At 36.2% G+C, this 21,600-nt stretch overlaps 2 protein-coding genes across 2 annotated transcripts in view; both read left to right on the forward strand.

Annotated features, from left to right (window-relative positions):
• The window catches only part of ube4b (ubiquitination factor E4B, UFD2 homolog (S. cerevisiae)), a 30,372-nt gene extending 11,151 nt beyond the window's left edge, over window positions 1-19,221 (forward strand). Inside the window, 22 exon segments of the mRNA XM_051096026.1 lie at window positions 979-1,009; window positions 1,011-1,121; window positions 2,382-2,482; window positions 3,004-3,118; window positions 3,935-4,018; window positions 4,231-4,287; window positions 4,372-4,488; window positions 4,598-4,696; window positions 5,903-6,016; window positions 9,543-9,741; window positions 9,826-9,964; window positions 10,522-10,621; window positions 12,328-12,455; window positions 12,563-12,661; window positions 12,759-12,994; window positions 13,079-13,205; window positions 14,473-14,617; window positions 14,865-14,999; window positions 15,456-15,647; window positions 16,184-16,358; window positions 17,902-18,048; window positions 18,189-19,221. Coding sequence (XP_050951983.1) covers window positions 979-1,009; window positions 1,011-1,121; window positions 2,382-2,482; window positions 3,004-3,118; window positions 3,935-4,018; window positions 4,231-4,287; window positions 4,372-4,488; window positions 4,598-4,696; window positions 5,903-6,016; window positions 9,543-9,741; window positions 9,826-9,964; window positions 10,522-10,621; window positions 12,328-12,455; window positions 12,563-12,661; window positions 12,759-12,994; window positions 13,079-13,205; window positions 14,473-14,617; window positions 14,865-14,999; window positions 15,456-15,647; window positions 16,184-16,358; window positions 17,902-18,048; window positions 18,189-18,250 — 2,713 coding nt within the window. The 3' untranslated portion in view covers window positions 18,251-19,221.
• An 873-nt stretch (window positions 19,222-20,094) lies between these two features.
• The window catches only part of kif1b (kinesin family member 1B), a 91,302-nt gene continuing 89,796 nt past the window's right edge, over window positions 20,095-21,600 (forward strand). The window contains exon 1 of the mRNA XM_051096076.1: window positions 20,095-20,364. The gene's annotated coding sequence lies outside the window, so the exon portion shown is untranslated. The remainder of the gene's footprint in view (window positions 20,365-21,600) is intronic.

The following is a 21,600-nucleotide window of genomic DNA, read 5'->3' on the forward strand; positions in this document are numbered from 1 at the left end:
AATCTTGACTAAGTCATTCAGAAATGAGGCAAGTGTCTTTTGTGAATGGGTTTCTGAACCATTGACTCACTTCATTTGTTCAAAAGCAAGGATTCATTCAGTAACGAAACACCACTGTGTTACTCGGCTTTGATCGGAACTATATTCATCAGCGAAATTGAGCAAAAGCAGTCAATATTGTGACTAAAATGAAGGTCACTTAATTTTAACTTCTTGTTTATTGAGCTACTATTTTATAAAATTAGTGTTACATTGCAATCGCGTTGATATTCGGGTTAAACATCTTGCTTATGCAATGCTGCTTACCTAAATCATGTATTATAATATTTTTTTCTACCGCACTGTGCATCTCTAACTTTCTATGAGTGCTGTTGTGCTCACTTGTTTCGATTTCTGCACAAGTCTCTCTCACATACTTACTCAGACTGCGCAAGTCTCAGCTGGCACGACATGAATACATTATCATTCTCCGTAAGTGTGATGTAAAAATGGCCCATAATGTGGAAAAATGGCTAATTCCGATCCCTGTCTGGTCAATCGGTGCATCTCTAATTTTATTACATTATTCAAACAATAAATACTGTTTGGCACTGTTTAATGTGATGTGACAATCACTGTAGCGCCTTAGTTTAAGAGAAGCGGCTTTGATACCAGTTTCAGCATGAAGTAATCACATGTCAAGACGTCAATATACAGCTTGCATTGTGGGGCGTTTTGTTTGTTTTAACCATTGCTTGTAATGGAGATAAACTTTCATTTATATCTGAAGTTATGGCTGTTCTAAAGATAATTATTTTGAAAGCTTTGGTATAAAAGGAAAACATTTAATTTTGATAGACATGTCATTGATGGCTAAAGCTGTGTGGTTTTGGCTGTTTATTTAGTTTGGGGTTTTCCCCAGAAGGTTCATCCACTCCCTACAACCTCCTTTATTGAAGGCAATATTTATATCTCATAACTCTCTCTTTCTCTCTCTAGCCTGGGTGCATCCGGAGGGGGGGATGGCTGGTGACTCAGGTAGTGACCGCTTTACCATAGAGTCCTGTAAAGAGACGGAGATGCTCAACTACCTCATCGAGCGTTTTGACAGTGTGGGAATGGAAGAGAGAAAGGCCCCAAAGGTAGCTGCTGATAAACATTATGGACACATTTCTACAGTGTTAATTCAGAACCCAAGCAATGTAATTATATTCTGGTATAACTAGCGTTACAGGAAAACAACTCATTACTTAAGCGATTTATCAGAAGGTCTTTTTTTAGTAGGTCAGAATAGAAGTGGAGGTGTTGAGCAGGTGAAAGTGAAAGACAAGTCTTGTCAGGCTTAGGGTAATTCCGTCTTTGCCATGAGTCTTTCATATTGTGTCTCATTTATCAGCCTGTCTACACTAGACATGAGCGTCAAAAGTAATTTGCTCCTATTATAATCAGTTAAGCTCCCAGAAGTAGTTTGTTGCAGCATGTTGCTTCACGAAGGGCCTGTTTCAGTTTCTACCATGGTTTCTATTATCAGTCTGTCAGAAATAAGTTACTTAAAGGGATAGTTTACCGAAAAATGAAAATTACCCCATGATTTACTCGCTTTCAAGCCATTCTAGGTGTATATGACTTTCTTCTTTCAGACGAATACAATCGGAGTTATATTAAAGTCCACTTCCAGAACAAAAATTTACAGATAATTTACTCACCCCCTTGTCATCCAAGATGTTCATGTCTTTCTTTCTTCAGTTGTAAAGAAATTTTTTTTTTTGAGGAAAACATTTTTGAGGGAGAAAATATGATTGTTTGTTAGTGGAAGCTATAGGTTATGGTTTATAAAGTTTTAAATATGCATTTTTTTGTTACACAAACACATCGATTCGCTTCATAAGGCCTTTACCCCACAGAGCCATGTGGACCGCTTTTTATGATGGATGTATGCACTTTACTGGACTTTAAAATCTCAACACCCATTCACTGCCATTATAAAGCTTGCAAGAGCCGGTAACTACTTTTTTTTTTTTTTATATAACTCTGACTGTATTCGTGTGAAAGAAGAAAGTCATATACACCTAGGATGGCTTGAGGGTGAGTAAATCATGGGGTAATTTTAATTTTTAGGTGAACTACCCCTTTAAATTTTCTTTTTTTAATGTCATAGTTTTATTTTGCAATTAACTTATATAAGGCTGTATGTCAAAGCCAGATTGTGTGGCGTTTCTGGTCTGTTGTACTTTGCAGTTGTGTATAAATATAAGCTATATGATTATAATTACATAGAAAAAAAAAAAAATCTTTTCTCTTCATTCAGCCATTTTGCTTTTCATTGTTGACCTTGAGCTTCAAGCTCAGGGTATTTTGTCTATGTTCAGACACGGTGTTATTCATATGCTTTTCTTTTTCAGATGTGCAGCCAGCCAGCTGTCAGTCAGCTGCTTAGCAACATACGTTCCCAGTGCATTTCCCATGCTGCACTAGTGCTTCAAGGTGCCCTCACACAGCCCAGGTCAGTTACAGCAGCTTTTTTCAATGCATTGTAAAGGTTTTTTTTTTTAACAGGTTTTCACATTAGACCTCTGTGGATCTGAATCTTTGACCTTTGGAATTCAGTTTTGCTGTCCAAACCACATGGTTTCATTACATTTTGCAGTCCTACACAGTTTGTGCAAGTGAAACACTATAATATGTCTTTTAAAGTATAAAGCATTTCTTATAGCTGCCTGTCTGTGCAGAAATTAGCTTCAGGAAGCAGCTTCGTTTTGTACGTGTTAAGCTTTTTCCACGGTTGTTGCTTGGCTACAGCATTAAACATCAATTGCTGCTAGTACTCGCATTGACGATGCAGATAAACAGTATGAAAAGAGACCTGCGGGGAATGAGAGCAGAATCAAGCTCCAGTTCATAACCGTAGTGTGAAAACAGACCTAGTTTGAGTTTGTTGCATGGTCTGTCAGTTCAAATGCACATGAGCGTAATACATTTTGAATGAGATTGCCGCCCTCTTTCTCTCTCTTTGCTCTTAAATAGGGCCCCTCTACAGCCCTCCCTGCTGGTTCCCTACATGCTGTGCCGGAACCTTCCATACGGATTCATCCAGGAGTTGGTGCGCATGACTCACCAGGAAGAGGAGGTGTTTAAACAGGTGGGAGTTGCAGCAGATTACCGAGACGGGCTGCATGCTGCGTCATTTTACTTTTGAAGCTCAAGAGGTTTTTATTACTGATGCCAAACCTGTTTAATACCACAAGGAGTTTTTAAGTGGTTCATTTGTTTGTTTTTAAGAAAAAATGTCTTAGCATTAATATAAATCACTAGTTATTCTACATCAGTTGTGAGCCTGGACCACAAAATCAGTCATAAGTCACACAGGTATATTTGTAGCAATAGCCAACAATACACTGTATGGGTCAGAATGATCAATTTTTCTTTTATGCTAAAAATCATTAAGATATTAAGTAAAGATCATGTTGCATGGAAATGTTGTAAATTTCCTACCGTAAATATATCAAAACTTAATTTTTGATTAGTAATATGCATTGGTAAGGACTTAATTTGGACAACTTTAAAGGCGATTTTTCTCAATATTTGGATTTTTTTGCAGCCTCAGATTCCAGATGTTCGAATGCTTGTACCTTGGCCAAATATCGTCCTGTCCTAACAAACCGTACATAAACGGAAAGCTTATTTATTCAGCTTTCAGCTGATGTTTAAATCTCAGTTTCAAAAAATTGACTTATGACTGGTTTTGTGGTCCAGGGTCACATTTATCCCACTTTTTTGTGGTTCCAGTTTGGACAATTTAGACGTTGCACATTAGACATTAAAAATATCAGCATTTATTTTAAAGAAAGATGGCACAATCACACTTTAGAAGCAAAATTTGCACAAAAATATAGAATATACATGAAAAAATTGCTGTGCAAAAGTTTAGTAATAAAAAGAAATGTTTTTCTTTCAGATCTTTGTTCCCATTCTTCAAGGGCTTGTTTTAGCTGTAAAAGAATGTTCTTTTGACAGTGACAACTTCAAGTTCCCTCTGATGGTAAGAGACTGTATATTCTTTGTTTAAAAGCGTAATAAGACTTTATTAGCAGACATGCCAGGACCAAAGAAGCTCCTTTGATTTTATATACGAACACTGTTAGGCATCTCTGATCTTTCAGACAAGTTTCACACAGATTGCTCCTCTGAATCTGTGAAAGCCTTTGCAGTCTTTTGTTTTGTGTCTATAACTGAAATTGTGTTGTTTTACAGGCTTTGGCTGAGCTGTGTGAAATCAAGTTTGGGAAGACTCACCCTGTATGCAATTTGGTAGGTTTTGTATGAGCTTACAAATTCAAGTCAGTCAGGTTATGCAGTTCAATGTTAATATTGTCTGTCTGTGTGTATTTTTAGATCACCTCTCTGCCATTGTGGTGTCCTGACCCTCTCAGTCCTGGGACAGGAAGAGAAATTCAAAGACTGTCCTTCCTCGGAGCGTTCTTCAGCCTTTCTGTGTTTGCTGAGGATGACGTAAGTCATTTCACTTCTTAAACAAATAAATCTAATGCAATGTGAAGCATTGATGAATGATGACGGGAGGAAAGTGGTTTATTTTTACGTCCGTTTTGCTGTTCTGTAGACTAAAGTGGGAGACAAGTACTTCTCAGGCCCTGCCATCACTATGGAGAACACCCGTGTGGTCAGCCAGTCGCTGCAGCATTATCTGGAGTCTGCGAGGGTGAGCCGCCATCATATCACATACTCATAGATTTTTAATGAGCTGCTTCAATATTGAGGCAATGTTCTTTTTATAGAGCAGGGGTGCAAGTGGTGGCTCTTGCTCCGCTTCAGTTTTTGGTCATTTTATATGATTATAAAAGTACAATTTCATGTAACTGTTATTTACATTACAGAAATGTCTTCTCAAAATATTGGATGAAAACAAAATTGTAGTACAAAAATAAAAAACAATGCCAGTATTACAAAATATAACATTAAAAAGTGTGTAAATCACTTGTTATAATAAATCCGCGTCTCTGTCGCCTCCCCTGACCCCATTGAGTTTTAACAGACCCCTTAAAGTGTGCAGTGGGTTTGGTGGGGGGTTATTGAGAATGAATGGGGGGAAAGTCACACATCGCGATATGACTGGATATGTTTGACTATGATTGGTTCGTGTGATAAATCCCACCAGTTGTGTTTGTGCACCTTTTGCGAATCAGTCTGAATGAGCAATATGATTGCATTAATTGTAAGACTTTAAAAAAGTAAGTAAATAACTCACATACTTGGATATAACCACTTTGTTACATCAAAATAAGACTTAAAATGGCATGAAAACATGATTTGTAAGAGTTTTTAGTGAGTAATCAGCTTGGTGAAATTTGAAGTAAATCTCCATGTCTGTGACCAATATTTGCCAAGCTTTGATGACTGATCTGAAAAATTCAAACATAGTTTAAAGTTAACTATTAAAGAGAATAGCTGAACATAAGTTCACAAACCAAATATAATGCTTAAATTGTTTCTGCCTTGCGTTATTATTTTGAAATAAATGTAAAATGTTTGAAAAAACTTGATGAGATTCATACTTCACAAATAGAATAATGATTATGTTGTTAATGTAAAAACATAAAGTATTTTTATTTTTTTCTGATAGTGCAAGTAATGTTTATGTAACCAAAAAATGTGACTGGGACATGGATTTATATTTGATTTATAAAAAAAAAAAAAAAAAAAAAAAAAGAAGAAATTGAGGACTTGTATATATTGAGTAATTGAAGTAATAGTTAGTAATAAATTACTATTAGTTTAGTATTAAATTATTCCAATTACTCTAAATAATAATAAATTGAAATAACATATCACAGTGTGCTGGTGAAATGAGAAGGGTTTAAAAAAATATTTTTTTAATTCTGAGTGTGTGCTGATGTTGGTTCTCCAGGGAGATCTATTTAAAATCCTGCACAACATCTTGTTGAATGGAGAGACAAGGGAAGCAGCTTTGAGCTACATGGCAGCTCTGGTGAATCGCAATGTGAAGAAGGCTCAAATGCAGGTATGTCTGCTCAAGTATTTATTTATTTTTGTTTGTTTTTAATTAATGTTGACAATTTCTTAGTTAATGTAAACAGGCAGGACAAAAATGTCAAATTAAAAATACCTTACCAGGGCTGTACAGTGCAACATATGCTACGAAAAATAGTCTGTGCAATGAATAAATTTACCAATGTAGCACATGTAGCAAATAATGTACTCATCTCATTGTCGTCCAACATGTTCATGCCTTGCTTTCTTCAGTTGTAAAGAAATTGTTTTTTGAGGAAAACATTTTAGGAGTTATCTCCATATAGTGGACTTCAGTAGTGCCTGTGAGTTTGAAGTTCAAATGCAGGTTCAAAGGGCTCCAAATGATCCCAGCTGAGAAATAAGGGTCTTTTCTAGCAAAACGATCTAAAAACTACTTTTCAACCTCAAATGCTCGTCTTCTCTAGCTCTGCGATACGCATGCAAACTCTGTGTAATCCAGGTCAATACATTTAAGCCTGGCTCACACTACAGAAAATCCTAATTATGAAATCTGGTTGCAGTGCACACCAGTGGCGGCTACTGGTCTGTCAAATAGGGGAAGCTCATTTTCGGCCTACATCATAAAATTGTCTATTTATTTATTCACAAGAATGTGCCTTATTGTCATAAGTAAGTCACAATGCAAACAATCGTAAAAAAAAAAAAAAGCTTTAGTTTTATTATGCAAAATATGATGTATTTTTTCTTTTAGTCAGATGCTACTATATAGTATAAATATTTTGCAATTTAAATAAGGTTATTATGATTTATTTATTTATTTATTTATAAAGTATTTTAATAGAAATATAAGGTTTCATTATGTTATGTTAAAATTTTTCAAGATTACTATATATATATATATATATTATATTAATTTATAGTCATCCTCCATGTTAATATTTAATGTAGTAATCTATATATATATATATTGATTACTACATTAAATATTAACATGAATGAATGAATGAACGATCTAAAAAAAATATTAAACTCTGTAAAAGTGAAACAAGGAATGTGGTGTATAATTGTGTGAAATGTATGATGAAAATCAAGCAATTTCGCCAAGCAAATATAAAGAAATAGGTTGCAGCAGTTTTTATTTCGACTGAACTTGAGAAATCCGCGATGGGACTGAGCGCGAATAGCTTCAGCGATTCCTTATAGTACAAAATCGCTGTCAGTCAAAAGGAGATGCAATCTTTCGACAGACCCTCCAATCATCACGCAGAAGCTCGGAGTCCAGGCCAGCCCACTCCTCATTTGCTCCTCATTCACCCCCAGAGACGCTGAGCGTCCGTGGGCGGGACATAATCGCAGCGTTTATCCAATGACCGTCTAGTTTCAAAGCACTGAAAAAAAACGTTCAAAGCAGCCGCATTGAAGTCAATGGACGCTGGGCTTCAACGGGGAAATGCACTGTGACGCTACGGGAATGTATGAGAAGTTAGATAGTTAGATATAGCAAGTCAGCCGACCTGCTATATCTAACTGATTCTGAACGAACTCGTCTTTGAGATGAACGTTTTCTAACGCATTTTTAGTCAATAAAATGTTAATACAATAGTACATAATTTGACCATTAATTTTGTGACATTATAGGGGAAGCTGAGCTTCCCTTGCAGTCTTAAAGAAATCGCCACTGGTGCACACATAAGGAGAATCTTTGCAGATTATCTTCCCTGAAATCTTATACATGCACACAGTACAAGATTTGAAAATTGTGGCGCATCACACACTACAAGATATTAAGATTATCATGACGAAGGGAGCGCCTCACGTGATCTTACGCAACAGATCGTCATTTCAACAACTAATGTTTACAAATGTTAGTTAGCGTGCTAGCCAGCTTTATGCACTCACCCGGTATGTTGAAAACTGAGACGATTTCACTCCATAGCTTTCCTTGCTCCATGCGGTTGTAGTATGTTTTCAACATATTATACAGACAGTGTTACTACAAAAACATAAGAAGCAGTTGCCTCCATCTCCACTATCCAATGGACCGTACAGCAGCTGTTTTGCGTCGCGCATTGGCTGTTGTGAAAGTATTGATGTAATCCTAGCTGTAATCATAGCTGTGATCATCCCGATTTAAAATCCTGAATATCAAACATGTTTGATATGATCGGGGGGCCATGATTGTGTGAGAGCAGATCGGGAGGTGCAAGATTCGATTTGTGAACATCTCACATTACCAGATAATCCGTGCCAAACATCAGGACCGATTGAGGTGCTCAACAAGATTTTTGCTCCGATTCTCGGGAGAGAAAAATCCTGTAGTGTGAGCCCGGCTTTAGGTTATATTGAAAAACTCCCATCTAATTTTCTCCTCCAACTGTAAAATCGTCCTACATCACTGTTTTACCATTTTTTTTTTTCTTTTTGTAAAGGGTGTTTACAATCTTCTTTGCATGTTCATTTTGTAAACACTGGGTCGCTACTTCTGCAGCGATCTAGGACGATGTGAAGTTGGGGAAGAAAACGAGATGGAAGTTTTTCGGGATACCCTAACTGTCTTGACCGTATTAAACCGGAAAAAACTAAGTTCACGCAGGCTTAGACAAGACGAGGTTAAAAAGTATATAAATTGTCAATTTGTTTTGAAAATGACTGATCGTTTTGCTAGACAAGACCCTTCTTCCTCGGCTGGGATCGTTTAGAGCAGGGGTGAGGAACCTTGACCCTGAAGGGCTGGTGTGTCCATGCATAGTTTAGCTCCAACCCTGAAATATACCAACATGAATATCAACAATACCAACATGTATCCTGAAGACCTTGTTTAGCTTGTTCAGGTGTGTTTAGGGTTGGAGCTAAACTCTGCAGGAACATACCGGCCCTTGAGGACCAACGTTTCCCACCCCTGGTTTAGAGCCATTTGAAGCTGCGTTTAAACTGCATTTTGTAAGTTCAAACTTGGAGGCACCATTGAAGTCCATCATATGGAGATAATTCCTAATTTTTTTTCCTCAAGAAACTAATTTCTAATCGACTGAAGAAAGAAAGACACAAACATCTTGGATGACAAGGGGGTGAGTAAATTATCTGTAATTTTTTTTTTTTTTTTTTTTTTTTTTTTCCTGGAAGTGAGCTTTTCCTTCAGCTACGCAGTAGAGGGACACTCACGGGACACTGCACTTATTCACAGTCACAAAAGTGCATTATTTGCATCAGCTTTAAATTGTATATTTTGTTACCTTGAAAGGCTTTTTTTTTTTTTTTTTTTTTTTTTTTTTTTACAATAGGGAAATTAGTTTGCCTGTACTCCTCAGGGAACTTGCAAAATAGTAAAACCAACATGACAAAGAATCGTGATTAAAATCATGATATTCCTGAAAAAAATCGTGATATATTTTTGTTAACTTGTGCTACAGCTGTTTGGCCTGTGCTACAAAGCTTTCAACCTCTGTAGCACCAGTGCTATGTGCAAAAAAGTTAACGTACAGCCCTGCTTACTGCAAAAATACCTTGCAGTATAATTGCGATTTATTAAGATTATGTTCTCTTTCTTTCTTTAGACCGATGATAAGCTGGTGTCCACAGACGGCTTCATGATGAACTTCCTGTGGGTGCTGCAGCAGCTCAGTATGAAGATCAAGTTGGAAACAGTGGATCCTCTCTACATCTTCCACCCCAAGTGTCGGCTAAATGTCAGCACGGAAGAGACCCGGCTCAAAGCCACGATGGAGGACCTGAAGAGCTGGCTCGCTGAGCTGCGTAAGTGTGGGTTTAAACAAATCGCTTTAGATGCTCAGTTTGACTTCAAACAAGCCATTTACCGTTCCTTCCGTTCCTCCACAGGCGAAGACCCATCCAAGTTCTCAGAGCCCAAGTTCCCTACAGAGTGCTTCTTCTTAACGCTACACGCACATCATCTGTCCATCCTCCCGTGTTGTCGGCGCTACATACGGAGGCTGAGAGCCATCAGGGATCTGAACAGGTGCTTTGCGACTTGCAGATTCAGTCGTAAAAACAAACTATTTGTTACCATGTTAGGTAATGGTCTGCTTTGAAGTAAAGGGTACATAGTGTAACAGAAGTAATGAAGTGTGCAACATCTTGAATTCCTCATCATTTATGTCAGATAGCCTATCATAGATGTCATGCTTTGTGAAAAAGCCTTTAATCTCTTTCTGATGAGCTGGGCTAATCCTATCCTTTCCCAGTGCCTCTTGTAGAAGGTGTTTTCTTGCAGTGCCATTGTAGAGCAGCTCTAAAGTCATCTTAGTCCATAATGCCCGAATTATCAGCTCATGTGTTAGTGCTGCATCAGTGGCAGTGATTCAAGTCCTTCACCTTTAGAATATAGAAAGCTGCTCGAATTGTTTGTTGGCCTCGTGATGGCTGGCAGATCAGAGCCACAGTGACCCCTGCTGTCGACAGCAGGTATAACACTTAGATGGGCCAATTATATTCTCTGTGGATGTTTTTTTTTTATTTAAGCTGTCAGAAGAGGTAATTTTCACAAGGCTGAATGTGCATGTGTGTGTGTTACAGAACTGTGGAAGAGCTGAAGAACAGTGAGAACCAGTGGAAGGATTCCCCCTTGGCAGTTCGTCATCGTGAGATGCTGAAGAGATGTAAAACACAGCTGAAGGTGAATGTTGTTATCCTTATTAATAAAAAATACTTGTTTATTAAAATGCTTGGGGAAGAAAACATGGAAAGTGTGCTAGCGCTGATTTCTTAAAATAGCAACTCTCTATTCTATTCTGCAATTTCTGTAGTTGTTTATTAATGAGATTTGGGCAGCGACAGCTAATTTTTTTTAAATAGATAATTATAGATAATGAAAATAACAGATGATTACAATATTGATTATTAGCCCTCTGCACAGAGAGGCTCTATTAGCCACTTTAAAGTACTGAACAATGCATTTACTTGCATAGGGCTGCAATGCGAATGCAGTCATAAAAATGTAATTTACTGTATAATGCAGAATGCAATGGAATTTGCCCAATTTGAGATGAATAAATCAAAAGCAGGTCAGTACACTTAAAGCCAATTTGCAGAATAGACTAGTGTGTGGGCATATTAAGCTGCAAAAATATAGTTTGAATATGAGTCCTGCATTATCTGCGTGTCTCTGTGTGAATGAATGGCGCAGACGCACAGTTTCGTTTACTTCGTTTACAGTGTTTTTAGCCCTCCATATATAGTATATGAAAACAAGCTCTAGAACTGCTCAGGGAGTCATTTCATAAACATTTTAACCTTTCTTCTGAGAAAAACTATCGTCTTTGCATATTCAAACAATAACTTACATCATGTCTTCATAGCAACCAGTCAAAATGAGTTTGGTTTAACTTGAAGAAACTGTGATAGAAATATCTTACTTAATGTAATGATGGTACTGCTGCTACTACAAATGAAATTATTAAAACATTATATTTTAACGAAAATTTACCTGATTTTTTTTTTTTTTTTTTTAAATCAGAATTTATCAAAAAAAAAAAAGATAAATGCACAATGCAGTATTCCTGGTAAAAAAAAAAAAATAAATAAAAAATAAATAAATAAAACATAATATTAATAAATTAATTAATTCTAAAATGAATTAATAAGACAATAAAAGATTAAAATAGAATCTAGAAAATTAATGGAAAACACAGAGTTTGGTCAAAATAAAACTGAATTTGAGGAGAAAAAAAAGAAAAAAAAATGTATAGGGCCTTAAAATGAACTTTTTTTTTTTTTTTTTTTTTTTTGTAAGTTTAAAATTTAGTAAATTAGTAAATTCATAGTAAATTAACTGCTTTTTCGATATAATACGTTTTCATTTAACCAGAGTCTTGAAAAATTAAAAACAAAAAAATGGAATCCAAAAAAATTAAAACGGAAAAAACAGAATTTGACAAAAAAAAAAAAAAAAAAATTTCCAGCAGGATGGCAGAAGATTTGCCAACAGTGATAGTAAAGACATTTACGAAGATATTAAGCAGCACCACTATTGTTTGTTTTCAACATAATATGAAATATTTTGAACACCAAATCAGCATGTTAGAATAATTTTTGAAGGATCATGTGACACTGAAGATTGGAATCATGATTGCCATCACAGGAATAAATAACGTTTTAAATACACAGAAATAGAAATCTCTTCTCTGTTTTACTATATTTAAGAAAAAACTTAATCGAATAAACTCAGCCTTGGTAACTGTCATTGCTAAACTGTAAATACTTTAATAGAAACATAAACACGCACAGACCTTAAATATATACTTGTGTGTGTATATATAGAATATATGTTAAAATATAGAATATGTGCAATAAGTAAATAGCAAATAATGTCTTTTTTGACAGAAACTGGTGCGCTCTAAAGCCTGCGCGGACGCAGGGCTGCTGGACGAGAACCTGCTGCGCAGATGTCTGCAGTTCTTCAGTATGGTCATCCAGCTCATCTTGCGTATGGTGGAGCCTGCCTACCCACAGTCAGTTCCCTTAACATCTCCTATTTAGATACACATTACATTCTTTTAACCAAGTTGTAGTCAAGATGTTCTGTTCTGATTTCCTTTTGTCTTTTGTTGCCTTACAGCGTAACCTTGCCTCTGAATCCAGAAATCCCCAAAAGCTTTGCAGCACTGCCGGAGTTTTACATTGAAGATGTGGCTGAGTTCTTGCTTTTTATTGTGCAGTAAGTTTATGAGAGTGCAGTGAAATACACACATTATAGTATTAGAATCGAAATTTAGTTTTAGTGAAATCTGACTTTTTTCCTCTTTCTTTCTCAGGTACTTTCCACAGGCTCTCTATGAGCCATCCACTGAAGACATTGTGACCTTCCTGGTTGTCTTCATCTGCAGTCAGAATTACATAAAGAACCCATACTTGATTGCCAAGCTGGTGGAGGTGCTGTTCGTCACCAACCCTGCGGTGCAGCCACGCACTCAGCGTTTCTTTGAGATGATGGAGAGCCACCCACTGTCTGTCAATCAGCTTGTGCCAGCCCTCATGAAGTTTTACACAGGTGAAAAGGGGTCTAAAATATGGATTTTTTTGAAAGTTGGTTCTATGCATTTTGATTTGCTTATGCTAAATGGATGTTTCTTAGATGTGGAGCACACTGGAGCCACAAGCGAGTTCTATGACAAGTTCACCATCCGTTACCACATCAGCACCATATTCAAAAGCCTATGGCAAAACATTAACCACCAAGGCACCTTCCTGGAGGAGTTCAAGTGAGTTCACTATTTAGTTTTAAGTGAAATTGGAAACTGAGGATCAGCCAGGCCAATTAAGTGACAGAAAGATGGATAATGGATGAAAAGCTATGTTTGTTTGCGATTTGGTTTTGGTCCTGATGATCCAGTTGCACTTTCTGTATAATAAAAAGTCCAAAAAACTAATTAGGTTTATAAGTGAGGGCCAATCCTGCTTTTTTCATAATTTTTACTGATTTATGCACACTAAGTATTGGTTGAGTCCAGCAATTTCACGTTTTTTTTTTTTTGTTTTGTTTTGGTTTTGTTTTGTTTCGGATTTGTTTGCAATTTTAAAAAATCATTTTGGTTAATACTGTAATCTTAAATGATTGTAAATGTATGTAAAATAATCATGTTACACTAGCAGTAAGATTTTTAATGTCTTTTTTTAAAAGGTCTCACCAAGCCTGCATTTATTTGAACCAAAGTACAGCAAAAACAGAAAAATGTGGAAATATTTTTACTATTAATATTTCTATTTGAACATATTTTAAAATTAAATTTATTCCTGTGATTTCAAAGCTGAATTTTTTGCATCATTACTCCAGTCACATGATCCTTCACAAATGATTCTAATATTCTTATATTATTTGCTGCTCAACATTTATTATTATTATTATTATTATTATTATTATTATTATTGTTGTTGTTGTTTAAAAAAAGCAAAGTAGAATTTTTTTTTCAAGTTTCTTTGAATAGAAAGTTCAGACAAACAGCACTTGCTATCTGAAATAGAAATCTTTTGTAACATTTTAAATGTCTTTATCATCATGTTTGATCAATTTAAAGTATCCTTGCTAAATAAAAGCATTAATTTTTATATTTTCTTTCCCCCACTCAAAAATGAAAAAAAATGAATGGTATAGTGTATCATGTTACAAAAGCTTTTTATTTCAGATAAATGCTGATCTTTGAATCTTTCTATTGATCAAAGAATCCTGAAAAATTGTACTTAACTGTTTTAAATATTGATGATGATGATGATGATGATGATAATAATAAATTTTAATAAGTTATAAATAATAAGTTTCTTGAACAGCAAATCATAACAATTCAACACTAATTTGAAAAATACCATATAGTTTTACCATATAATGTACAATATCATTTTTTTATTATTGATTGTCAAATGTATTTCACATTTATTTTATTCTGTGTGTAATATTTTTGTTAAATATTTCTACATTTATTTTATACACTTACATTAATCATACCTTTTCCCTTTCTTTTATTTATTCTGCAGCTCTGGTAAACAGTTTGTGCGCTACATCAACATGCTAATTAACGATACAACTTTTCTGCTGGACGAGAGTTTGGAGTCTCTGAAACGTATTCATGAGATCCAGGAGGAGATGAAGAATAAAGAGCAATGGGACCAGCTGCCCAGGGTCAGTACATATCACAACTTCACCAATAATTCAGTTACCTGCTTTTTTAACTGCATTGTTTATAATGGATATAATGTACTGTTGTGTCAGGGGGAAAAAATCATTAGCTTTGAGGCTGAAAGGAAAGGGTTGACTTTTAAAGGGAATGGTTGTGCAGGAGTGTTTCTACTTGCGTTAACACTTTTTTTACACACTGTTTTCTAGTTCCAATCGCATTTAATTTTACGTGAAACGTTTTGATCCTCAGGAGCAGCAGCAGAGCCGACAGTCCCAGCTGACTCAGGATGAGAGAGTATCACGATCGTACCTGGCTTTAGCCACAGAGACAGTGGATATGTTCCATATCCTCACCAAACAAGTCCAGAAACCCTTCCTCAGGCCTGTAAGTACACACTCCTGCATACTGTAAAAACACACTGACACATATATATATATAATATGTTTAATATGCAGTAGGTATGTAAGCAGAGAGTTGTGTAAACATGACACATGACGTAAGGAACATTTCAACAGAGAACAAACAGATCCACTATAGGAAGAGGTAGAGGGTCTCTAATTAATTTAGGTTTGGTTAATAGGAAAAAGCACGAGGATTGTAATCTGCTGCTTGCCTGTAAATGAATCTCCTGCGCTCTGCTCTCTGCAGGTATTTATAGTCTTCAGGGAAAATTGAGCTACTGCCAGGGTCAGAACATTGAGTTTATTCAGAGGAGGTGTGAGAGGGCACTTTTAATGACACTAACAGAGCAAATACTATATTTGTAGGTTGTTAAAGATGCAAAAAAATGATAACAATCCTTGTTATGATGACTCATGTGTATTTTGTTGTATTGAACAGGAACTAGGTCCTCGTCTGGCTGCCATGTTGAATTATAACCTGCAGCAGCTATGTGGGCCTAAATGTCGAGACTTGAAGGTGGAAAACCCAGAAAAATATGGGTTTGAGCCAAAGAAGCTCCTGGATCAGCTCACTGACATTTATCTGCAGCTGGACTGTGCACGATTTGCTAAAGCCATTGCAGATGACCAGGTCTGTACTTGCTCAAGAAAATCTTTAGTAGTTAGACAGCAACTGTTTGATGCTTAAAGGGTTAGTTTACCCAAAAATGAAAACTCTGTCATTAATTACTCCCTCATGTTGTTGCCATCCCCAAAGACCTTTGCTCATCTTCACAAATTAAGATATTTTTGATGAAATCCAAGAGCTTTCTGTCCCTGCTTAGACAGCAATGCAGCTGTTAAATAAAGTTGTAATTTTTGTTTTCTTTGCGCACATAAAGTCTCATAGCTTTATAAAATTACAGTTGAACCACTGATGTCACATGGACTCTTTAAACAATGTCCTTACTGCCTTTCTGGGCCTTGAATGTGGTGGTTGCATTGCTGTCAATGCAGGGTCAGAAAGCTCTCGGATTTCATCAGAAATATTTTAATTTGTGTTCCGAAGATGAACGAAGGTTTTCAGGTTTGGAACGACATGAGGGTGAGTAATTAATGACGGAACTAACCCTTTAACTGTATTACAAGGAAAATAGTGGTTAACTCTGTTTTCTGCCTCATTTTCAGCGGTCATACAGCAGGGAGCTGTTTGAGGAGGTTATTTCCAAAATGAGAAAAGCGGGCATAAAATCCACCATTGCTATTGAGAAATTTAAACTTCTGCTGGAGAAGGTGGAGGAGATAGTAGCCCGCAATTCTCAATCTGAGATGGATTACAGCGACGCCCCAGATGAGTTTAAAGGTGAGACTCATCATAAGTTTTAGTAATACACGACCACTCAAATGTTTGGGGCTGTTGGGTGGCAGCAAATCTGTGTCTTAATGAGTGATTCATTGAATCATTCTTTCAAGTGATTCATTCAAAATGGCTGATACATTTAGAAACAAAGCTAGTGAATGGCATGAGTCACCCAATGACTCATGATTTGTTCAGAAACTGATTCATGAATGAATTCTAAATTCTTATTACTTAATACTATATCATATCTTGTAAATATATTTCTTTCATGACTTGAAATATAGTGGTATTCTAATTCAGTCAAAGGCTTTATTATGAAGTGAATGCTTTTGTAATCTCAAGATGTTTCGTTATTTGTTTTTTGCAAAATGAGTGACATACTCGATAATATCATCTTGCATATTGTTGAAACAACATTAAGATATTACATTAGATATTATCGCAGACGATAAATATTGCACACCGCTACTTGCAATGCATCCTTGCAGGGAAAAAATAATTTCTTAAACACGACAAAAAGAATCTTGAACTGTAGTGTAGCTAACATTGACATCAGTGTTAATTTGATGTAGCCTTAGTCATAGTCTTTTGACTAGTTGACTAAATATCATAAGATTTTAGTCAACTAAATCTACAGTAGATTGTCAGCTAAAATCAAATGGGTTTAGTTATATTGTAATGCATTTATTAAGCATTTCTCAATTTCCAAACTCATTGTATAGGTTTGATATTGAGGTTTTATAAGATAGACACAGATTTAACTTCTGTGACACACAACATGCCTTAATATTAAAATAAAATGAAACCACTTCTCATAAAGAAACAAGAACATGGTCTTCTTTTCAATTATATGCCAATGGTTATATAAGCTAATTATGCATTTTTATAACAACTTGTGTACCTCATTCTTCATTCTTTCAAGCAGACATATTTATTTAACTAAATAAACACATAAAGCTTTTTAGGGCTACTTAAGTGATTCAGTCAAGAGCAGTGAGTGATTTTTCTCTTTCTTTTGTTGTTTGATTAACATCAATGCCACAGACAATAGCAACTAAATTAGGCTGCTGTCCCTGTAAAACCGAACACACGGATGCAATATACTGATACATGTCTGATATTCTCCCATCTGTTTACGTTCACATAAGACATAACTGAGGATGTTTATGTGAATGCTCATCGAAACAGACAATTTGACCTGATTTTGTGTGTATGTCTTCATTCATGAGATTGTGTGCTGTGTGAGAGGCGCTGCTTTGGTGTGTCAGAAAACTATTGAATTTAGTTCTCTTTTGCGTCGTCAAATTTATCCATATGTCTGCTGTTCTCTTACTCCCAGATATTGACATTTTTTAATGTTTTTTTGAGACGTGCAGCAAATGATACAGTTCAAATGTACGCATGTAACCTCCTAACCACGCAGCAGATTCGTTCTGAATGAATCTCTTAAAAAATTTTGTTTCATTGTAGTGTTGTTTTGTCATTGATGAAATTGAACAAATTATTCATCAACGAAACTAACACTGTTGACATCCTATCTAAACAGATCCTCTGATGGACACTCTCATGAGTGATCCCGTGCAACTTCCCTCTGGCAACATCATGGACCGAGCCATCATTCTGCGACACCTCCTGAACTCTCCCACTGACCCCTTCAACAGACAGCCTCTCACCGAGAGCATGCTGGAACCAGGTATGCACCACACAGCTTTACAAAGACCAATCGTGCTGCCTATTTCAGCGCTGCTGCCAAATGCACTCTGTGACTTGTCTTTTTTTTTTTAATTGTTAGACTGTGTAATGCTGACTCCATGCTTTTCTCCCTCTCCACAGTCCCAGAGCTGAAGGAGCGTATCCAGGCCTGGATGAGAGAGAAGCAGAGTGGCCGTTTTTGAGTTTTCTCAGTGAGCCAAGCTTGCCCCGCAGTTTAAATGTTTTCACCACGCTGGAAGTGAACTGAAGAGACAGAAAGAAAAAAAAATGACAGTACACAAATTGTTTTCCCCCCTTTATCCTCTTTATCGAGCCACAGGCTCATGGTTCTAAATTGAAACATAATAAAGTTTAGACTTTTGAAACATTTTGATTTTGAATTTGTATGTCTGCATACATACCAAGCTGAAAGAGCACACAGTCTCACCCTAAAGTTAACAAATTTGAATATATAATAAAATTGCTTCCCATTTTGTTTTTGTTGTCCTCATGGATGCATTTTAGTGGTTCTGATGGTAAGGGAAAACACTGAGGAAGGGGATCCATTTCATGTTTGTGAAGAATGTTGTTAAGTAACACCAGTATTTCCATTTTTACACTCAGTAGAATGACAAAATGTTGGCTGTAGACATGCAGTTTACAGTTCAGTCACAAACTTGACGTTTTGGAGGAATACAGCATATTTTAAATAATCAAATTAACAAGCTCTAGACTGTCTTGTAGTAAAATACAATAGATGTTGGTGTAAATCGATGGAAACATGACAGTGGAGCATCAGATGGTGATTGACTCTGTATTAGAATTTTGTTGATTTGCATAGAAATCTCATATGTACACCATTTTGACTAAAATCTGAATCGGAGCTCAAACCCAGGAACAAATCAACGAATGTGAAGCTGTGTTGTAGCATGATCGTCATAAAAATGCCAGTACATCATGTCTTTTTGTTCTGTTCTCCAACATTTTTTTTTGGATCATAAAGGTTCGTCATCTCTTGTTATTACTATTAACCCCAAGTTGTCGGACTTCAGCGTAAATTAAGAGTTTTTCCAGTGACTTCAAGGGTTTATCTGTACAGGAATTTGCTTCCTTTGCTACAAACTTCTTTTGGACCCAGCTCTTTGAACTGTAATAAATGGTAATGCACACACAACGAGAACTGTTGCACTTCTTTTCACTCTTCCTGACTATTGTTAAATTCTTCAGCCACATGTTTTGAAAAATATTAGCAAGTAGGTATAGACTATAATATTTAAGTTTATTAAATAATATAATTCACTGATTTCATAGATGTCAGTGTGCTTTTGTATGTCAACTAGTTTAAAAAAAAAAATATTTTATTTTTAATATATATGTATTTTTAAATATTTCTAGTTTGTATTTTATTTCAGCTTTAGCTCATTTAGTACATCAAATAAAAAGGAGAACAGCTGGAGAAAAAAAATGTGTTACTTGAAATATATATAATATATAAATATATTTTTTTTTAGTCCATGTTAACTGTAATAACCCTGGTCATAATTTAATCTGGCCACGTTATAACAATATATAATTATGTATCAGTGATAGAAAACGTTTAAAATGTGTTTTTAATGAATAAATAGCTGCTTCATCAGTAAATTACCTTTTTATATTGTTCTGTTTATTTCATGACTAGCTCTCATGACTATTTTAGAACATTAATAGTATAATTATAATTTAAATGAACATTGGCACGATCACATTAATTATAGGGCTGCAATTTAGAATTCCTAACTGTTACATTTGTTCATTTCGGATAGCTCTGTTTTATCCGTGTTTCTGCTAGGCGGCGCCCTTCACTATTTTGTAGTCCGATGCCACGCCACAGCGGATCGTAAGCGACCCTGCAGTATTGCGTCACAGCTGCCCAGCCCACCTTAGCTTTTCCAGCATTCCTATTGGCTACTCGACGCATTGCTCACACGATACTTCATTCTTATTGGCCAGACGGTCCGTCATTCACGATGTTGACAGGGCAGTTGACGTAATCATTTCAGTAAATCAAGGCATTCATCCATATCCTAAGCCTGCGAGAGGAACGATCCAACGACACCAGCATCAGTCTGATAAAATATAGCAGAAACGCAAGCACCTTTCGCGGCGCTGGAGAATGAAACGCAGCTATAATGGGTGTATATAACAAAAAAGGAACTATTAAGAACTTAACCGTGAGTCTTTTTTGATTTTTGCTGCTGGTTGTAGACGTCATTGGAGAATTGGCATCGTGCAGGATTTCTATGCTGTTCTAGTCGTCTCTACGTGTGGATATATAGCGGTAAGTGCCGTCTTTTCCTAAAGATGATTGTGAACTTGTGCATATGAGTTTGAACATACATCCCTCGAGTCGCGTTTGGGAATGCAAATGGATGTTTACCAAAATGTTTGACTTGTTTTTGCAACTGAACGTTTCAGCGCAACTTAATTGTGGTATTTTAGCCGTGATATTATTACTTTTTATTCATAATTGAAATTAAATGTTTAATATGACAAAACCATATAAGGGTTATGCAAAGAAAATCACCGAGTTCATAGAAAGACGTCCGAATTAGTGATGGGAAGTTCGGCACATATCCACGAATCGGTTCTTTCGAACAGTACCGGCTTAAAACTGATTCAGCGTGTTGTATTTTCGATTTACTCCAAAAAAAAACATCTCACTTGCCACTCTCAGCTCTTCAGTGTTGAGGTGAAAAAAGACAGAGTCAGTCCGTGATTTTTCAATCCAGAACCGCGCGGACCGATTGCACTTTTAACAGAATCGTTCATACCGGTTGTTGAACCGATTCCCAGCAGAGATCCGATTCAAAAGAACGATTTGTTCTCAAATCGGACGTCGTTACGTGAGATCAATAAAGGAGGCGACATCATAAGATTACAATGTAACACTTGAGCTTGTTCTTTTTGGATTTATTAAACGTTTTGAGCAACGTTAGTTTTGTCTCATCAGCGGATCGTTATGACAGTGCAGCTATGGCAACGCCGGATATGTTGTTACTAGTCCATCAATATCTAGTCTCCGTTATTAAACACCGAAACGGATAAACGTTTTGTTTGTATGTTGTTTTATTGTTTCAGTGTCATTCGCTTCTATGAAAACAGATGGGAGAGTAAGTGCTTGTTCTTTTTCTTCCCTGAATACTTATGTTTTCTCCAGCAGATTGAATTTCATGGGCGTATGCCTTTAATTAAATGAATGACTACAAGGGCAACGATTAAAACATCGTCTTTTTGGATGTCATGAGATTGAATAGCGAACTGCTCGTTTTTCTGTCCCACTCAAGAGACTTGAACTTCAAAAATAATTGCTGCATTGTCAGATTCGTTGTAATCCACAGCCGGTCGATAAAACCAGTACTTAATAACAAATGTCACGCCCATAAGTGATACACGCATTTTTACTGGAACAGACAGGCGTTATGTGTGTGTCAGTGCATGCGATTTAATATGTCAAACGGTCAGGTGTCATTTAGGCAGATATGTTTACTAGTGTAGTGAGTGTGTGAATAGGCCC

Source organism: Labeo rohita, chromosome 23 (assembly GCF_022985175.1).
Source record: "Labeo rohita strain BAU-BD-2019 chromosome 23, IGBB_LRoh.1.0, whole genome shotgun sequence".
NCBI classification, from domain to species: Eukaryota; Metazoa; Chordata; class Actinopteri; order Cypriniformes; family Cyprinidae; genus Labeo; species Labeo rohita.